The sequence below is a fragment of the Typopeltis vanoorti genome, chromosome 9 (assembly GCF_054136105.1).
Source record: "Typopeltis vanoorti isolate ZY-2024b chromosome 9, IOZ_Tvanoo_1.0, whole genome shotgun sequence".
In the NCBI taxonomy this organism is placed as follows: domain Eukaryota; kingdom Metazoa; phylum Arthropoda; class Arachnida; order Uropygi; family Thelyphonidae; genus Typopeltis; species Typopeltis vanoorti.
In genome coordinates, this window is record NC_143557.1 from 57,888,254 (window position 1) to 57,909,922 (window position 21,669).

General features: G+C 38.0%; 1 protein-coding gene across 1 annotated transcript in view; it reads left to right on the plus strand.

The window, feature by feature from the left end:
- The window catches only part of LOC150103068 (guanylate cyclase 32E-like), a 188,015-nt gene that overhangs the window by 149,090 nt on the left and 17,256 nt on the right, over window positions 1-21,669 (plus strand). Inside the window, exons 19-20 of the mRNA XM_090398083.1 lie at window positions 2,634-2,732; window positions 8,031-8,122. Coding sequence (XP_090254209.1) covers window positions 2,634-2,732; window positions 8,031-8,122 — 191 coding nt within the window. The remainder of the gene's footprint in view (window positions 1-2,633; window positions 2,733-8,030; window positions 8,123-21,669) is intronic.

The window sequence follows — 21,669 nt, forward strand, 5'->3', positions numbered from 1 at the left end:
TTAGTGAGTGAATAATAATAATATAATAAAAAAGTGTAACATAGGGAAAACCCTCAGAAATATAAAACCTAATATATTTATTTTGTTTGTGATGTGATTTGTTTCTTGTTTATTGGCATCGTATCTTTCTCTGTGTCAAGTATTTATTTCAATGTTATATACGAGTAATTGAGGTGTCATTGTGCAGACCTTGCCTGCTTTCAGCGGTGATTATTTGATAACGGTATTATTAAATCTTTATTTCATTTAAATAAGTTACTTAGGGCATTCAAGGCTGTACATAGCCTTGGATTCACAGCGTGTGAGATTTTAGTAAGGCTATCTTATTGATAATAATATTGAAAAATAAAAGAAAATAAAATTCGGGCATAGTTCATACAGTTATTTTCTTTACTAATAAAAAAGGTCTTTTTTTCAGTTTAATGATAGCTTTATTATATTTATTAGAATAGTTATTAGAAAATAAAATATCTGTATGAGCAAAAAAATTAACAAAACAACAATAAATTTTAAAAAAATTATCAAATATTGACGCTGTACAAAACTTGTCGTCTGTAAATAATATTGAGACTATAGATAAATCGAACAATAAATTTATTGATCGCTATAGCAATCAATAAATATTCCTCCTTGGATTAATATGAACATTTTTGAAGCTTTCTGAATTGTCTTAATTTCATTCATGTTAATTATAATTAAGGCCTTCAGAAAAGCGAGATATGTGGAGCAAGGATCTTCACTTCCATTGAATTATCGAGCAACTAATAAACTGTTTTTTAAACAATTTTCATTTGTATTCCTTATTATATATATTTTTTTTACTAGATTTCAAACCAAAATTCAGGCGTATTTTTTCCCAGTATAATACTCTTTAAATGTTTTTTAAACACAAAGAATACAACAACGTGTTGCTGGGTGAAGCATAAAATGCTTTTTGTTTTCCCCTTTGTCTGTGTCCAGAAGATTGATGGGGGTGGGGGGTGAGCCTTATGCTCGCACTTTGTGAACTATGGAGTTAGCGCTATTCTGATGAGAGCAGGATTGCCTTGGGTCTTTTATGTTTGTGATAGTCACATGGTCATGAAGGAGAGAATGGATGTCTGGGGTTCCGGTTTTTCTGTGGATCTGCGTGTTTCTGACGAACCATGGGGCGTCCAAGATCATTCGCAGGCATTTGTTTTGTATCCTCTGTAGTTTCAGGATGTTAGATTTGGATGTGTGACTCCATGCTGGGGATGCATATGTGATTACTGGTCGTACCACCATCTGATATAGTAACAGCTTGTTGCGTGTATCCAATTTGCTGTTGCGGTTGATCAGGGGAAAGAGTTGGGCTATGGTTCTGGATGTCTTTGTGCCTACGAGCTTGATGTGGCTGTTGAAATTTAGCTTTTTGTCTAGCTGTACTCCGAGGTATTTGGTTTCTGTCTGCCATGGTATCTTTTTTCCGAGGAGTTGAATGTCATCTTGGAAGAAGGCTTTGCGTCTGTTAAATAGTATAGCTGAGCATTTGACGGGGTTTACTTGTATCCTCCAGTCCGAGAACCATTTCTTTAGCTTTGTGATGGTGTCCTGGAGACGACACACAAAGAATAGTCCTTATAAGGACTGGCTTAAACGGACGAAGCAAGAATGCTTTTCATCTTCCCCGTTATCTGTAGAGGACAGTGTAGGGATAAGGTGTTATTGAGCTATTAAAGCTCTGATCATAGCAGGAGGGTAACAGCAATAGCCGAGCCTCAGTTAGAACTTCATTGGCTACAGCATTGCCATCCATTACCCTCCAAGGGTTATTAATCACGCATCTCCATTCGAACACCGGATGCTCACACAAAGAATCCTTATAGTCCTTATATATATATAGTTCTCCAAGGGTAAAGCACCAATCCATTATCCTCCAAGGGTAATGCACCACACAAAGAATTGTCCTTATAAGGACTGGCTTAAAGGGGCGAAGCAAGAATGCTCTTCATCTTCCCCGTTATCTGTAGAGGACAGTGTAGGTATAATAAGGTGTTATTGAGCAATTAAAGCTCTGATCATGGCAGGAGGGTAACAGCAATAGCCGAACCTCAGTTAGAATTTCATTGACTACAGCATTGCCATCCATTACCCTCCAAGGATATTGGATTGAATGAATCAATCATCACCGCATTTCACGGTCGATTGATTCCCACACAAAGAAGTCCTTATATCCTTATAAGGACTGGCTTAAAGGGGCGAAGCAAGAATGCTTTTCATCTTCCCCGTTATCTGTAGAGGACAGTGTAGGGATAAGGTGTTAGGAGGGTAATAGCAATATAGCAATATAGCAATAGCCGAGCCTCGGTTAGAACTTCATTGGCTACAACATTGCCATCCATTACCCTCCCTTCCCACACAAAGAATAGTTACATTCTTAAAATATATTGTAAGACTATGTAAATTAATAAAAGGTGTGTAAAACTATAAACACCAAGTCCAAAATGTAAATAAAACTCTCATAAAATTAAAACAGAATTTGTCTATAAATTTATTTCAAATGAAATAAATACAACTTGCTTTTGAGATTACTTTTTTTGGTAAAATAACGGTAGTATGTGAAACCCAAAAATCTTTAGTATCAAATATTTACGTTTCCAGTTTACTTACAGGTCCCGTATGTGCTGGAGTTGTGGGACAAAAGATGCCACGGTACTGTCTGTTCGGAGATACTGTAAACACAGCCTCAAGAATGGAATCTACAGGATTACGTAAGTAGAATGTCTGTCCAGACATTCTTTCACCTGTTAATCTAAGTTAAATCTAACAATGAAATTGTAAATATAAACGAAGGAAGCAAAATATTTAAATATTTAAATTGTATTTAGCTTGCCATAAATTGTGAATTGTGCTGCCATCTAGTGTTATATTTCTTCTTCTGATCAAGAATTTAGTCATTTTCCTGTTCCAGATTCATTCTATCCTCTAATAATAAATATTCTTTCTATATTCTGTGATGTTTTCATTTAGACTACAAATACCTGACTGCCTTCTAATATCTTAATTTTTATGAAGATATTAGTTGCCGATATTGCATAAGCTATCTTATCAAATAAAAAAAAAATATTTTTATGTTATTAAATAACGACCAACAGTCGTTATAATATTTCGAACCTGCAATGAGTTACATAATTATTAGTTTATTATTTTTTTTCATTAACATACAAGTTCTTATGTTGCTTCTACTCAAGAAAAGTTATAAAGTAAATAGTGCAATAGAAATGCAAGGCTACGGATTCTTTTTATTTTTTAAATTTTCTTATTTTTATATTATTTCATTTGATTAATTATTTATTTTTCTATTTTTTAAAAACTTTTAAAATTTTTAAATTCAAACTTATAATATTTGCAGTATTATTCTTACACCAGGTAATGAAATTCATCTTCTACATACGGGAGGATTAGTCATCAAATGCGTGTTTTGTTTAAATTCAATTTCAGTTTTGAATTTGGTTTACGGGTGGATGATTGATTATGTTTGACGGACGTGCTTATTTTCTACTGCTAGTCCCTGCGCTTCTTTAGGTTGTACTTCACCACTTACGGAGGCATTCCGTGAATCTTGCGTTGCACTGGCTCTAGCCCTGCCAGAATTCCTACTGTCTCCCCTCTGCAAGAAACGTGCATGAGGTCAATGGCCGCGTAGTCCTCATATCGGGACCAGTGGTGGATGTATGGTTCTTAGGGAGGTCGGCGATTCGAGCTGAGCCAAGCAACTTCACGGCTTCTTCCCACAACACCCATTAACTCTTTCTCACAAACTTTGCTAGTAGAATATCTCAGACTACAGAACTATTGCTAGCAGGTCCCTAGTCTTGCAGGATTGACTTGCGTTTATACGCAAATCAATCAAGGTGAACGTGTCAGATATTGATGCCATCATAGACTCGCTCGATGAAGGGCTAGCATTCAGCTTTATAAAGAAGCTTCTTCAAAAATTCGAGCTTGAATGACCGGCTTCCTAAATTTCTATTCCTTGGCCGGGGCTGACGGTGATGAAAATGAAGACACTCCTCAAAGGATTGAGGAAAACTTAATCTAGTGGTCTCCGCCTCTGATCATGAAAAGACGCAAGAAGCGCAAAACTCTCGCCTCAGAGCCAACAAATGATATTCGCATGGATGAAGATGCTCCCAATTCGGACTTCTCTGCCTCCCCCAATGAAAAGGTGCCCCCACTCATCCTAAGGGAAAAGTCTTGAGAACCATCATGGCTAACCTGCAGATAAACTATTCCACTGCCAAAAAACATAGACGAGGGCATCAAAATTCAGCCTGCTACGGTGACAAACTACAGGAACTTAACAAAGGAAATGGACGCCAGAGGTATTCAGTATCATACCTTCTTACTTACCTCGGAAAAAAAAAGGAAAGTGGTGCTCCGAGAGTATCCGAAGACATCGACCCAGATGAAATAGCTACTGACTTCAACTTACTGGATCTACCTCCTATAAAGGTCATCAGAATGTATAGATCAAATAAGACCCCTATGCCTCTAGTTCATGTGGAGATCCATAATATTTATAAAAACATATACAACTTGAAATCAATCTGTGTGCTTAAAATCTCGCCAGAACCACTAAAGAGAGCTTCTTCTGGGCGGTGCCACAGGTGCCAAAAATTTAGCCATGCCAGGAAGTTGTGCAAAGTTCAGTACAGATGCTTAAAATGTGATAAGATCCACCCCACACATACCTGCGCCAAACCAAAAACCACCCAGGCTAAGTACGGTAACTGCGGCGGCCCTCACCCTGCTAACTGCAGATGGTGTATTTACTATCCCCAAAAACAGGCAGACTGAGTTAATCAGTCAATCTACCTCATTATCTAAAACGAGAGCTCCAGAAACTCAAGCTCATCAGTCTCCCACTAGTTCGAACAGGGAGACAGGTGCTCACCCCCCATTAACTGAGCACCCCCAAGAAGATGAACCCTCATCATTAAACAAGGACATATGCGGACGTGGCCGCTCCAAAAAGACAGTCCATGACCAGAATCTGCCTAATCCACGCTCAAATATAACAGCCATCATCACCTCTTCTCTTGCAAATATGTTGCAGGATTTCAGTAACTCAAATCCATCACTAAGCACAACAAACGTTTTTACAGCAAACCCACTCCATTTTATCTGCACTCTCTGATGTATAAGAAAAAACTGACTCCAGATTCTCTAAAATTTATTGCATGGAATGCAAACGGTCTCAAAAACAAAACACTAGAAATACAAGAATTCAATGATAGATATAATCTTGATATATTATTAATTAATGAACTCACCTGAGACCTGCGGACAACCCCAAAATCAGAGGATACCAGCTTTATAGGAATGACAGACTCGAATATAAAGGCGATGGTACAGCCATCCTCATCAAAATGTACATCAACCATCATTCTGTACCCAACCCTACACACTAATCTTGAAATCACAGGTATTAATGTCATCACTAACTCTGTCGGAAACCTAAAAATCTACGCTGTCTTCAACCCACCATCCAACACATTGCTGACCTCAGATCTGGATGCCATCCTCGGAGTTAAAGTGCCGGTCATTATCGCCGGAGACTTAAACGCAAAACATCATGCCTGGAGCAGTAAGTCAATTAATAAGAATGGCCGCATCTTATTTAACTACTCAAGTTCCAATTGCGCAGTGTGGCTAGTCCCTCAGTACCAACTCATCACAGTCCGATTTGTTTCTCGGACGTCTTGGATATAGTTGTCCACCAGAATGTTAAATTACAGTACAACCTGGAATCATTGAACGAGTTATCCTCAGACCACAACCCTATCCTGCTCCAACTGGGTAATCAGAAGGGACTGTCCCCTTCGCCTCACACCTTCATACTTTAGGAAAAATTATCCAAAATGCTCCGAAACTGCATTGGCCCTGTTCCTCATATTAATTCCAAGTCGAATCTGCAGTCAATAAACTTACTCATCAAATTAACGCAGCCTTATCATCTATCACCTCAAATTCAACTGCTTCTAAGCCTAAACGACTTCCAGAAGATATCATGAACTTAATCAGGGAAATAAATAAGGCAAGAAAAAGATACCATAACACCAGGGACGTGTTATGGTATCTTTATGGACGTGTTATGTGTCAACACCCCAAGACAAAACGTTTCTCAACTAATTTAATAGTGTTGTGAGAGATGCACTTAAAGCCCACAGAAACAAACTATGGGAAGACAAATTAGCTTACATATCACCTGGTGATCAAACCATCTGGAAGCTGCTGAGAAATATCAAAAACAAAAATAAATCTCTTTCCCCTCTTAAATCTGATCTAGGCATTGTTCATCATGCAGAAAAAGTCGAAACTATAGTTAAACATTTAGAAAAACAATGCATCCCTTCATATAAAATTCACCGCTCCGTCAGATACGTATTAAAACGGTCTGATACATGTACCAGTCAACTCACACCTACTTCTCCAGCTGAAATTTATGACATAATACAGAATTTAAAGAATAAAAAAGCTCCTGGGTCTGACGGCATACCCAATAAAGTTATTAAACTGCGACCCGTAAAGGCCATTGTACATCTTACAACAATAATAAAGGCCATGTTCAGATTCGAGTACTTTCCCTCTTCATGGACGTTGGCAGACGTGGTTCCTATTTATAAGCCTGGCAAGGATCCACAGCAGCCTCAAAGTTATCGTCCCATTAGTCTGATTTCTAATTTGGGCAAAATTGCAGAAAAAGTTATCCTTTCCAGAATTCAAGTTTCTGTAAACAAGTTAAATATCCTTCCTACAGAACAGTTTGGCTTTCACAGCACCACTCAACAAATCCATAGACTAATTGAGTTCATTACCACAAGCTACAATTGGCACAATACACTGGAGCAGTTTTTCTTGACTTAGAAAAGGCTTTTGACAAGCTATGGCACTTTGGACTACTATACAAGCTGATTTTAGCCAGCATTCCATTGGATCTAGTCCACATTATAAAATCATTTCTAAGTGGCAGACGAATGCAAGTCAAACTGAATGATATATTATCTACTCAGCGACGAATCTTGGCAGGAGTGCCTCAAGGGTCTCTCCTGGCATCGATACTTTTCTCGATTTACATGGCGGACATACCGCACAATCCAATGTTATCTATCATTGCCCCTCTACGCGGAAGACACGGCTATACTAGCCAGATCTATTAAACCGCACCATTTCACCAAGAAACTGCAAGAAAACCTGCAGAGATTAGAGCACTGGTTCTCGGAATGGAGATTGCAAGTAAACCCTCAGAAAAATATCGTCATGCTCTTCACTAAAAACTCAATATCTCCCAAAGACGACATCTTCCTATTTAATATCAAGATTCCCTGCAAAGCAGAAGCCAAATATCTGGGTGTACTGCTGGACAGAAAACTAACCTTCAGTCTACACATAAAAGCCTCATGTACGAAGGCATCAAAAATCATTGCACAGCTTTACCCTCTCATCAATAGGAATAGCAAGCTGGATACCAAAATAAAACTGCTCCTTTATAAGTTGATGATTAGTCCCATTATTCCTTATGCGTTCCCAGCCTGGAGCCACACCTCAAGTACAAATATTCTCAAACTGCAGAGAGTGCAAAACAAAAGCCTACGCATGATTTTAAATGCGCCATGATACATCAGAAATGTTCAATTTCATCGGGACACAAATATCCCTTATATCTACTCTTTCCTGCAATCTTCAGCAGTAAATTTCTTCTCAACATCGTCTTCACATCCAAATGAACTAATACAACAAACAGCAAATTACAATGAATCAGATTTCTCCAAATACAGGAGACCCAAGGCCATCCTAATTCCTAATGAGGATCTATAACTCACACCCACTCGGGCAGAACACTTAGCTCATAAACTTGAGCTAAACTAGAATCGCTTTTTTTTTGTTTATGAATAAGACTGCTGTCTCAAGTGTATGTTTAGAAATTCTTTTTATTAATATGCATAGCTTTAACGCAATCTATCATATTTTAATAATTTTATATAAATATATTTGCTCTTTTTTAGCTCTAAAAATTCACTGTAGTCTGGCCTGCAAGAAAATTTTGGAAAAACTAAACGGGTACTATTTGGAAGACAGAGGGGTTATTTCGATAAAGGTAAGAGATAATCGATTAGTATTATGATTATTATATGACTGTAAATATTTTTGATTTTGACTTCCGTACTGTCTTAACCACACTATATTAGAAAAAACAGAGCAATAACTTTTTTTTTAATCAATTTCATGAATGTTTCCTCATCTCCCGGCAGATGGCAGCACTATCAAAAACGCTGCTTTAAATTTTGTCACGTGTTTTCTTTCATTTTTCCAAAATTGCCTTTAAGTATTTATTCTTTAATATGGTCAAATTAAAAGTATTAATTAATAATTGTTTCATGTTATTTCTGGGAATATACTTACAGAGATAGATGGTTTTTAAAACGATAATTTAAATATTTATTACTACGTATATTTATATTCACCATATAATCAAATTAACTTAATTTATATTTAGACGAAGGTAATTCATTCAATTTGATGTGATTGGAAAAGATTAATACATTAATATAGTTAAGTGTTTGTCGAAATTTCTAATTTACTTAATTAATTATCAATTATTTTTCAACATTAATAAATGCAAATGAAATGTTTCCTTGATTTAAATTGTATGTAGAGATTTTTTAACCCCTTCATAAAATTTTAATACCTTTCTTCCCTCATGCGAAATACATAACACACTTGATAACGTGCTGCCATCTATCGTTAACATTACACACCAATCCATTGTGTTAACATTATTTGTTTCATGTTAGAATTTTAATACTTATAATAAGATATTTGTTTCGAATTTATTCGAATAACTCCGAAATGCAACAGATTTATTTATCAGACCTGCAGTACTTCAACCAACTTATATTTCTATCATCTAAGGCACTTTGTACCGTATCAATCCACCTATATCTTGGTCTTCCTCTGGGTCGTTTTCCTGCCAACCGGCAAAGAACACTTGTTTTGCTAATCATTCTTCGCCCATTTTGTTTAAGTGACCATACCACCTGAGATTAGCTCTGCTAACGCATTCCTGGATGCTGACAAAGTCAAGTTCTTTCCTAATATCCTCATTTTTAATATGATATTGCCATTGATGCCATCTGTTAATGCCCCTAATCTTTCTCAGGACATGCTTATCTGTGGTCTCTAGTCTTTGGTCAAGTGTTTTACTTCTGACCCAGCTCTCAGATCCATAAATTAAAACTAGTTTGAACACTGTCTTGTATACTGCTAGTTTGGTGTTATGGCTAATTTCTCTCTTATTACATATGAATTTATTCAATTGACTTCCCACCATACCAGCTTTGCTGATTCTGTGTCTATTTCCATATTTAATTTCCCATCTTCAGTAAAAATCGTGCCTAAGTAGCTGAAATGTTTCTGCCTATTTTTCACAGCTTTTGTATTTTTTATTGCTGATTTTCATATGAAATTGTTAGAGTAGCTAGTTTGTGTCATTAATGAGTCCAGAAGACCCTTATTGGATTTATTTAGGAGTATAACAATGTCTATAGAAAGTACAGATTAATACATTAATAGTGTAATACCAATTCATTTCATAATGCTATTTATAATAGATGATGAATAACAGTGGAGAAAGTTTGCAATTTTTTTTCTTTCAGTTTATATTGTACATCGATCCTTCATTTATTTGCTTTAATTCTAACTACTGATTGTGTATAAATGCCTATTGCAAGATATAACTTCCCACTTAGGGACGTTATATCTTGCAATAGGCGTTGCAAGATTGAACATTGAACAGCTCTTTCTTGGCACACACTTTTCTAGCTGCTAATAAGTTTTCTTCGGAGTATACCACTAAGTCTCCAAGGGTTTATTGTTAATGCTCTTTTATACTTTTTTTCCCAATAATATTTATTATTTGATTCTATAGTTGACCACTGAAAGCAGCTCAAACCGATATTTATATTTTTATTCCGCTCAAATGTGACCTCTTCTTGTTCCAAATCCCGTGTCTGGTCTTGTATTCCGAATCAGCACTAGATGTCGCTTCGAACAATAACTTAGTCAATAAGAATTTCTTATGTCACGTGTGTTCACTCCGTGTTGAAAATGAACATTGTTAATGCGTATCCCACATTCTGAAGAGAGAAGTTCTCGCCATTAGAATTAGTTTTGCTCTTCTTCTGCATAGTTTCCTAATCTTTAAATATGTGGAACAACAAGAACCAGCTTTTCCTCTTTTATTTCAGATAACATCTATAATGACTTCTATTTCTTCGCTACTAGAATTTAGGCCTTTGTTATTGTCCCTATGGGACCATAGACACAGATGAGTCTCGTTGTCGATTGTTTACTCACCTTGCTCATTGAATTTTCCTTCAACCCCTTAATGCCCTTGTTGTTCATTTTCGTCTCAGTGTCTTCGTGGTATTTCCATGGTTCCACCTCTTTTCCATCGATTCCTCTTATGTCGATGGTGCCTGTCTTCAATTCTTTTCAGACTGAGTTTCTCCCACTAGTTGCCCTTTCACCGTTCGGCTGATTTCTTTGAAGCAAACATCATGGCCTTGTTTTACCAGGTGATACCCAATTAGGCATGATATTTGATCATATGTCCGCGCGGTTAGCCTAGTGGCTGTGCGCTTCGCAACCATATGCCTGAGGAAGGAGTGTCCCAGGTTCGATTCCCGTCGAGGACGTGAGGAATTTGAGGATCTTCCTCAGGCATAGCCAAGTTAGCAGGTCTTGGGCGTGGGGAGTAGGGTTTTTCCCGCCAATTTATCTGGAGTTTTTCATCCCGCAAGCAGGCAAACGGCCCTTTGAACATACGCTTCTACAGCCAAAAATATATTCCCCCAGCGGCACACTAGGCGACAGGTCGGTTGGGGTGGTACTAACAAGTAGTCGCATCTAAGTAACAAGCGGACCCTGCATAGGAAGCGGGAATAACGCGTAGTGAAAGAAGATTTCATCATATCTTGTTATCATATATAAATAAATTACCAAAACGTCTGTGGTTGACAGACTTTCAACAGATACTCTGAATAAATTTCAAATAACCTTTTGTGAGGACTCCGCAGCTCAGACGAGCCCTTTGGTTGAAAAGACCCGAGTTCGAAACCAATCTACGGAGTGAGTAAACCTTCCAATTCAATCGGATTATTCGTCTATCAGAACAGACAAACCGGCCCCGTGAACGCACCCTTTTACAGACATAAAATACCTATTTCGGTGAGAGCTATAAATATTAATTTCTATATTCTGATCCTGATTGTATTTGTGCAAAGTATATTGAATTTCGAAATCATTTGCTATATTGCATCTATTCTCCATAATATTTCTTTGTTTGAATATAAATTTTATTTGCTAGAATATTGTTCGTTTATAGTGAAAAACAATTCACTTACTCAAAGTTCTTTTGTTTGAATTGGTTCTGTTTGTTCACTTTGTTTATAAAAAATTAAGTTTTTTAATTATCACTAAAATGCCCAAAAAGCAATCTATCTACATCTACAAACGTGCGTATACGTATACGCAATAATGCCTTCAACTAGGGGATGGTGACCTAGTCACCTAATCCATAAAAATTAATCACCGTATGTGTAAGTAAAGGTGATAATCTCAAAAATATCGGACGATCTCTAGGCCACTCATTCGTGGGCGAAAGACCGTCTAAATCTCAGCGTTGGTTCTACTCAGTGAAACTCGAGTACCGAGCAGAACCGCTCACATTCCGAGGAAAATAATTCACCGGCAAGTACCCCTCAGCGGGCCGTGCCGGAGAACACTTTCCCCGGAGACTCAAAGTGCTCCCTTAGGGCAAAACCTAAGAGAGCGAACTCATTAACCCAGGATAACAGCAACAGCCGAACCTCAGTTAAACTTCATTGGTTCAGCATTGCCATAACATATATATATATATATATATATATATATATTCAGCATTGCCATAACATATATATATATATATATATATATATATATATATATATATATATATATGGGCATCTCATATAAAATATATATATATATATATATATATATATATATATATATATGGGCATCTCATATAAAATATATATATATATATAAAATATATATATATATATATATATATATATATATATATATGGGCATCTCATATAAAATAAAATCAATCACCGCATCTCACGGTCGATTCTCCAAGTCCCATCATCCATAAATATACATGCATGTGATGGAGAATTTGAAATAATTTCAATAAGAAAAAAAAATTATGGTGTAAGAGAGCATCGTTGTTCTTTTTGTAATTAAATTAAATATCTTTAATCGTTTTATTTAAAAAGTTTAATTATTCTTAATTGGATAGCTTTAATCTATTTTGTTTAATTGGCTTTATTTTGTTTATAATTGATTTTAGTTTATTTTTATTAGTTTAATTTCTGTTTTCACGTTTCTTAGGTTAGTAATTTAATCGCTTTTCTTACGGTATGGTAATTACAATTTTATTGCAATGATAACAACCATTTTATTTTAATATACATAAAATAATTCTTATTAAATGATTGAAACAAAGCAATGTAATAAAAAGTGGAACAAATAAATAATTAAAATATTATTCCAACACCATTTATTTTTTTCTAAACAAATAACTGAAAATGAAAATAATTGAATGAGCCTGAGTGTGTTATGTTATTTGATATTTGATATATAACATAAATGGCGACGTATTGTCTATATTAAATTCGATTCTTCACTTTGTTGTATGGAGAGGGCACCTTAACCAGCAGGCTAAGGCTATAATTTATATAACTATAGCAAAACAGTTTCACATATCAGCAATATTACTTGCAAGTGTTATGTTATAAGACATCATTAAATCATACAATGATCACAACAGTTCTGATAAAGTTAAATGTTTATGAACTTTAAGAGGCTCTTTACTGATATTAATTATTATATTAATGGCTTATAAAAACTACACACGCAGGATTTATTCCTTAGGATCTGTGTTCTCACAGTGACGTTAGACTAAAATTTGATTCGACCAATGCCATCATAGGTCACGCACATCCTCTGTCTTCTTAAAAAAGTAAATATTAGTAAGATCTCCAGGGAGTCAAGGGCTCATTTAAGGGAGTGCTGTTATCATTTCCTTACTGTTCCATCTTATTCAAATCATTTTGTAAGCTTTGTGTATCAGTAATATTGCTGATTGCCCTGCCTATCTTCGCATAATCAGAAAACAATTGAACTCAGTTGATATGCACACATCAGTGAGGCAGTCAGTGTAAGAATATGTATAATATACCCTAGCTAGTACGAAGGACAAAAAAATCAGAATGGGACAGTTAGTATAAGGCATCAAGATATGGGTGGGACTAACGGGCTTCTGCACGTCATGTATACCAATGCCAGGAGTATTAGGAACAAGAAGGGAGAATTTTTGGACTTGATTGGCTCTTCCTGGCCACAGGTTTCTGGCCTTAGTGAGACATGGCTGACAGAAGATGATATAGTTAGTGGGATAGACTGTGTAGGTTATAGTGTGTTTAGGAGGGACAGAGAGAATAAAAGGGGGGGGGGTGTTATTGATGATAGCTGATGAACTGCAGCCAAGGAGAAGTGAAGTTGTATTGCAGGGTAGTGAAAAGAGCCCCAAATGAGCTCTTTTGTGTGAGATTGAGACTGGCAGAACAAAACACATAGTTGGGTTCTGCTATAGACCAGGTGACCAGGTGGAGATAGTATGCATAAGCAAATAGAAGAAATGAGTGGAAGGAGGGTAATTATTATGGGGGATTTCAACTATGGTAACATTGATTGGAAGGAGGAGAGGACACATGGGAAGAAGGAATTGGTATGCAGTTATTAAGGGATAACTACCTGAGACAGCATGTAATGGAATATACTAGGGGTTCGAAAGTGTTTGACCTAATAATTGCATCTGAGAATTTGACTGTAATGAATATGACCATGTTGCCACCTATTGGTGAGAGTGATCATAAGGTCTTGACTGGGAGGTGGCTAAAGGTGTGGAATTTTCGATTAAGACAGGGTATATGTGGAATTACCGGGCTGGCAAGTATGACAAGCTTAGGAGATGGTTTGGTTCAGTGCTATGTAAAACTGTAAAGGAGCGTTTGAAGGAGGTTATGGCTGACTGTGTACCTAGAGTGCGAATAATAAATCAAGTAGGGGTTAAATGGATGAATAACACCATTAAGCTTGAGCTGCAAAAAAAAAAAAAAAAAAAAAGAAACAACTGTGGAGGGAATTTAAGGATAAAGCGCAGGCCAGAAGGGTAGCGAGTGTGGTAAGAAAAGCAAAAGCGGATTATGAAAGAAAATTAGCCACGCAAGCTAAAGAGAATCCCAAACAGTTTTTTCGATATGTTGCAAGTAAAAGAAAACATGTATACGACAGATTGATTTTAAAGAATGCCGATGGTAGGGAGGTGAGCGAGCACTTTGCAAGAGTATATCATCCAGGTGGCGATATTGCAGGAATGAAGGAACCAATAGATTATACGGGAATTGAGGTGAATGAAATAGAGGTGAATAGTATATTACAAAACCTTAATGTGAATACATCTGTGGGATTGGATGGTATACCAACTCGGGTCTTACGTGAAGCGGCTAAAGAATTATCAGTGCCCTTGACCATTTTCTTTAATTTGAGTCTCAGGTCTGGGTTAGTCGCGAGGGGGTGGAAAGAGGGGAAAATAGTTCACTGCATAAAGGAGGTTCCAAGACTGCTGTTGCAAATTACCGACCGATCAGCATATCAGGAGTCGTTGTCAAGTCTTGGAGAAAGTAGTCAAGAGAAAAATACAGAAATGGATAGATGAAAATGGGATACTGTATGGGGGACAGAATGGTTTCGTGAAGAGTAAATCATGCCTCAGTAACTTGCTCACGTTTTATAACACAGTGACGACTGAACTGGATAAGGGTAATGGGTTTACAGTGATTCTACTGGACCTTGCTAAGGCCTTTGACAGAATGTCACATGGAATTCTAATCAGTAAACTGCAGCATATGGGGATGGATGGATAGGAGGGTGGTTGACGGAGAGATATCAGAGAATAGTTTATTCAGGAGTATAGTTCAAAAGACGGCTTGTGACTAGTGGTGTGCCGCAGGGTTCTGTTCTTGGACCACTACTGTTCAATTTGTTCATTAACGATATAGGAAAGGATCTGAGAGGAACTGTTCATTTGTTTGCTGATGATGAAAAGTTGGGTAGGGCAGTAGTGAATGCACATGATGTCAAAATTTTACAGGATGATTTGAATAGACTGGAGGACTGGGCTAAGGAGAATGGATGTCAATTTAATGTGGCAAAGTGTAAGGTTATGCATTTTGGGGTGAAAAGATTAGCAGCAGTATATCACATTGGTGGAACCGAACTCCAGGAGATTGACGAGGCCAGGGATTTGGGAGTGTTGGTGGATAGGGAGTTGACGTTTAGGGGGCACATCGCAAAAGTGTCTAAATCAGCTCATCAAATTACTTGGATGCTGAAAAATACTTTAACAAGCAGATACAAACAGGTTATTGTTCCTCTGTATCGAGCCTTGAATAGATCCTATCTAGACTACTGTGCCCAGATCTGGGCGCCAGGGTTTCTTCTTGATGTGGAGGAGGTGGAGAGGATCCAGAGGCGAGTGACCAAGATGATAGCAGGTCTATGGAACGAACCTTATGAAAACAGGTTGAAGATTTGTGGGTTGCAGAAACTGGTTGATAGGCAGAAGAGGGGGAGATATGATTGAGACATTCAAATTACTGAAGGGTTTCTATAAAATTAATTCAGAAGATATTTTTGAGAACAGGGCTGGTTGTGGGAGGACTAGGGGCCATGCATGGAAACTGGGCAAGAGTGTGGTTAGCAACAGTGTTAGAACTAGGTTTTTTGCTTGGAGAGTGGTGAATAAGTGTAATAAGCTGCCAGAGTCTGCCGTGGGTACTATGACGGAGAGCGAGTTCAAGGCAAGGTATGATAGATACTGTGAGAATGTCGTATAGTTGTGTGGACATGACGTTTAGGGCCTCCCTCAATGAATCTTTCGACTCCTTGGAGTTGCCGTAATAATAATAATAATCTCCTGTCATATACTTCCCAATATCCTTAATGTATAGATTAAACACACTGGACACCTCCAATCTGGTAGATTCACATTCCGCATTCTGGTGTCTATTTATCAGCCACCCACTTATACAAGTCAAGAGTTTGCATTCCAATCCCATATTCTCAAATTTATGTAAATTCCTTTCATGTGGCATCCTATAAATTACCATGGCAAAGTCCAACAGCATCATGACTAACAATTCGGTAGATCTACATTGGAAATTTGCAAGGAAAAGCTGTCTCCCCCATCCCTCCACAACTACATCGTCTGCCGAAGAAACGAGTGACGATTTACAAAACCCTCAGCCTCCTCTAATACACCAAACAAAGAAACAACCCTTCAGTGAAGGGGAGAGAGCAATAATAATCCGCCCCTTCTGGGGAACATCTGCTGCAATGGAAAGGCTCCTCGCCACAATCGACAGGTTTGACGAACCAGTATTTTACACTTTCAACAAGAAAGGTCAGGTCGATCCCTGTGTCAACGGGTAATGGTCCACTCTCCCCGTAACCGATATACCAACTGTCTCAGCAGACTCATTTAAGAACTCCATCTCAGCTTCAAGCATAGGTCTTCATGAAGAAGACATAACACGCTTACATTAGACATTAATTGAAATAGTAAAAGGTTTCGGGGGTTACCATACTATAAAAATTTTAACATGACTAACAATTCCGCTTTTCACGATGTCACCTTGAATACTAACGGTTTGCGATATATCCTGCACAGCGCGCTGTTTGGAGACTATTTTGACTTCATCAGGTTTATCTACTATTTCTGCAGAAGACGCATTTTTATCAGTTCTGGGACATTGAAAACTTTACCAGAGGCTTCTCTTTACCAAGCTTCTCGTGTTTTGGATAGCGCTGCGCGAAGAGGGGGGGGGGGGGGGAATCTATGTTCTTTAGCCTATTCTAGGCAGGTTTTTCAATTAAAAAAGATATCGCACGAAGTCTAATCTCTATAGACTGGACTTTTGTGGGTAGAACCATTTGCTTCCTCATTGTCTATGGCCCTGGCAATACCCACCAGCGATGTAGGTTCTTTACGTCCCTGGAACCTTTTTTAAGGGGCTCGATATATCATTGCGTGGGGGGGATGGAACTGTATCGCAGACACATGATATGACAAGATGGGTGGTAACAGTAATTCTAGTACCAGTGGGTCTAGGGAACTGCAACTCTGCAGTGATAATGTCGACCTCATTGACATCTGGAGGGAGCATAATCCATGCAGAGTCAGTACCACATTGTCGCGAGGCGGAGTCTCAACCAGACTCGACCGCGTTTACTTTTCCAGCAACTCAGAGCCGCGAGGTGTTAGAGTAAGGCATTTAGCGGTTGGCGGTTCAGTAGCAGACCACAAAATGGTTTTGTTAGCTATCGAACTACTCGATGTCGTTGATACATCCAAAGGGCCTTGGAAACTTCTTCCAAACGTCTCGAAAATGTATAACGGGGATTTACGACTGTTGTGCGACAAATGGAAGAACGCTCACTGGGACTGGAACGATGGGCCACCTTTAAAAAAGAAGTAAAACCGTTCTTTAAGAATTGCTCGAGAGAAAGTGCTTATGTACAAAGAAAAACAGTGAGAGATTTGTACTGAGAACTAGGGTGGTACCGTGAAAAACCAGAGAAACGGTATTCCCAGTGATTCTCTAATTAAAGACGTTGAAAATCGAGCTACAGACTCATCGACGAAAAAAAGTCAACGCGCTCGATTTTCGCTCCAGGTTTTTCCTCCGTTATGTGGAAACTCCCTCGGCTGCGTGTTACAATCGGCAGCGCACAGCAACATATGACGAGAAAACAATTCGGCAAATCGAAGTTGCGGTCAAACTTTCACTACCACGGAAGATGTCCTGCAACAGTTTTTTCATCATCATTCGAGAGCATATTTCGATGAAGCTGGGGAAAACAGGCGATTTCCACGCATGGAACATAACAAGTATGCCTGAGCACCACGTGCACTGCAAGGTAGAGCGATAACATCGAAAAAGGTTACTCGAGCTTACAAAAACTAAATCTCAGGAAAACCCCCGGCCTAGATGGACGAGGGGTTGAGTTTCATCTTGCCTATTCTGGTCTCGATTTTTAATACGTTTTTATATACCGGACACGTGCCTGCTGACTTTGTTAGTGGATGCACGATTTTTATCTCCAAAAAAGGGGAGAGGCCTGAATAGGGGGGGGGGGGGTATCTAGAGACCCATTTCCTTGACCAATACGGATTACAAGCTATTTACAAAAGTGGTGTGTGATCGTCTGAAATCGGGAAATGTGCTTACCAGCGGTCAAGCACGGAGTTCCGGTTAAGTCGATGGGACTCAACCTGTGTCCGAACAATTCGTCGCGGGAAAATTGATCGCCGACAATTCATTGCGAGAAAAAAATCATCGCACGAAAATTCTTTGCGGATAAATAGGAAAAAAAAAAGAAATATTTTAATAAAAATTTCTGTTAAAAATATTTTTTAAAAAATGTAAGAAATATTTTTAAAAATTTAATATTTCGATTATACTTAGCTTTCTGAAATGTTTTATTCCGTATGAAGTTATTAATATTATTTCTTGCTACAGGCTCTGTAGATGGAATAAATATTAATTGTTACAGAACTGGGATAGGATGGTGAGGGAGAAAGAGCACCATATTTAGGGATAATAGTTATATCCGACTAGTATTTATAGTTAGCTATTTACATATTCCTATTAACTATTCTATTAATAGTTAGAATAGTTATTAGGGAGAATAATATATTTAAGATAATTAAGCAGAAAGGGTACAATATTTAAAAATATTTATTCGTCTAACGGCTCACTATTTCTCTGTTCTGCGCATTTAGGCACACCCATCCAGGTCTGATATTTTTTTTTTATCTAAACTAATTCAGAAAGTGACGGGTTTCGGTTATTGAATACTCTTTTGAAAATGACTCCACTTTTCCTGCATACGAAAAGTGTGTTGTGCGCTGTTTACAGAGCTAATTTAAGATCACATGATGCACTTTTGAGTAATTATATTAAAGAAAACGATAATAAAATTGCGTAAATCCTCTCATCATTATGCAAATCAGCATAAGTAAATTGTCATCTGCGAGTGCAATACCATTTTTTACCTTTCTCTCCAATACTATACTAAGAAATTTTATATTTAGTCTATAGATGCATGCACCCAAAGCGTTCAAAAAAGTTAAACTGTAATCAGAAATATCATATCGTTAGCAACCGACTACATAGCGTATCCTCTCCCACCAAAGAATAATGGATTCGAAACTTGTAATGAGCAGGAATGTTCGTAATTGTTTTTAGTGAGAGATGAATTTCGTCGTCTGATGTGAGACCACAGCACTGCTTATTAGAGGTCTGAAGTGGCTTGAGTGGTTTACATGTTTGGTCATGTAATTTGAGCAGGATTTCCGAACCAGGTTAAAATGAATAAAAATTACAACGAAACTGAAATTAGGAAAACTCACCGATCAATGAATATATTACTTTCATTATGTAAGAATAAAAATATTATGAAAATCTAAACAAATAATACATAAATAAACTATAGTTTGTGAAATTTATCTTGCACTGCCTTTACTTTTTATATCTTGGTTTCAATGCAATATCATTTCGATTTTCTAGCGAATTATCTTTTCAGCGAATATTCCTCTCGATGCGTGAAGCGACTCAACCTATTTCTGATAAGAGATCCTATTCGCCTCGTCACGAACAAAGAACTCTCACTCGTGTCAGTGGATTTGGAGAAAGTGTTCGATAGTGCTAAGCACAACTTCCTGTACTACATCCTAGAGAAAGTGGGGGTGGATTCTTGCGTAAGGGAAATAATCAAAAGCATCTAAAATAGGACAACAACATCTATCGCTATTAATGGGTTTCTCTCTGAACCCATTCCCGTACGCTGAGGGGTTCGGCAAGTTTCTCCCCTAAGCCCCATTTCATTTCTCTTTAATAATAGAACCTTTTTTAAATAAAATTGACGACTCTCACGCAGTGAGAGGAACACCCATGCCCACAGGCTCCAGACATAGCACGACTGTCGTGTATACTGATGATATTGTTCGAATCTTTCGTGATTCCAATGCCATTTACATTTTCTCGGGCGTACTGCGACAGTTTAGTGTGTTGAGTGGTCTTAGCACTAACCCAGACAAAACTAAAATCAAAATTTTTGGATAATTCGGCGCTGCTAATCTTCCATATGGTTTGAAACGCCAATTAACCAGATCATTAAGAATATTAAGAATTCCCTTCCTGTCGTAAAAAAAAAAATCACCCTTTTGAACCAAATTATTTATCTCTCAACGGAAAATCAACACCCATCATAATACCAATGCCTTCAGAAATATCACAGACGCGCAAGCTAGTTATTTTCAGGCAACTTATCGACTTCTTCTGAAGCCACAGGAACCACAAGGCACACAGGGCTTTTCTCCATTCCCCCCCTCCCCCCCCCCTCACACACACACATGCAAGGAGGAATTTCCCTGCAGATCCTGAAATATTCCTATTTCACTAACACTATTCGAACTATACGTAAAGTATTAGCATCAAATCGCAATCTAATTGAATACTTTATTGGATATTTCCTACCCCTGTTATTTGGGACTGCTGGACCATGTGCGGAGATGGTGTCAGAGTGGTAATATGTAAAACACTAAAAAGATTTGTTGCAAATGGGATTCGAGTGCTTCAGCTTAGTCCAAAGCAGTTGTACTGGAAACTTGTTGGTTTCTTTGGTTTTGTGAGGCCTGATCTGGCACGAATGAAGAGGTGATCTTTACGAATATCAGACACAATTGGGGACAACCTCTTCACCGGGGTCTGGCTTGGAGTATCGCGTACGGTCGACTTACGGTGAAACTAATGAAATTACAATATCGCTCGCCTCCCGACCTTGTGACCCGCCTTTTGCGAAGTCTGCCATGCAATTGAAACTGTACGACACCTCTTCTACCAGTGCCCACCAGTGCAGCGCAGTTGGCGAAGGCTGGCTGAAGTGCTTACGATTCCGTTGCCCACTTTCTCTGAGGTGGTGTTAGGAATTTCTCCGCCTATCTCCCTCGATTCCTGGATCAGGAAAGCCACCTCTTGGGTGAAGGACCGATCCTAAGGAGATGGTGTAGGCCACCATCCATATGTTAGATTACACAGGGGAGAATTAAAGGGTGCATATATTTGTAACATCATTGATTTTATGACCTTTTTAAACTCAGATTTTGTTAGTTTTGTCATTTTAGTCTAATTTTATTGCAGTCCAATGTAGAGGGGATTGGCTTTCGTAAACCCGGGTTGCGAAGGCCATCTTCGAAGCGGTTCTGAGCCCTTTTAGTGCGAGATCTCCGGTCCAGGTCTCCCCCAATTTGTTCACTTGATTTTATTGCTTTTATCCGTTTATTAGGTTCTACAAATTGTAAATATAAACTGCAGCTCCAAAACAGTAGACTACAGTGTACCACAAGGATCTGTCTTGGGATCAATTTTATTTAATATTTATATCAATGATTTCTGCAATCTTAAACTAAAC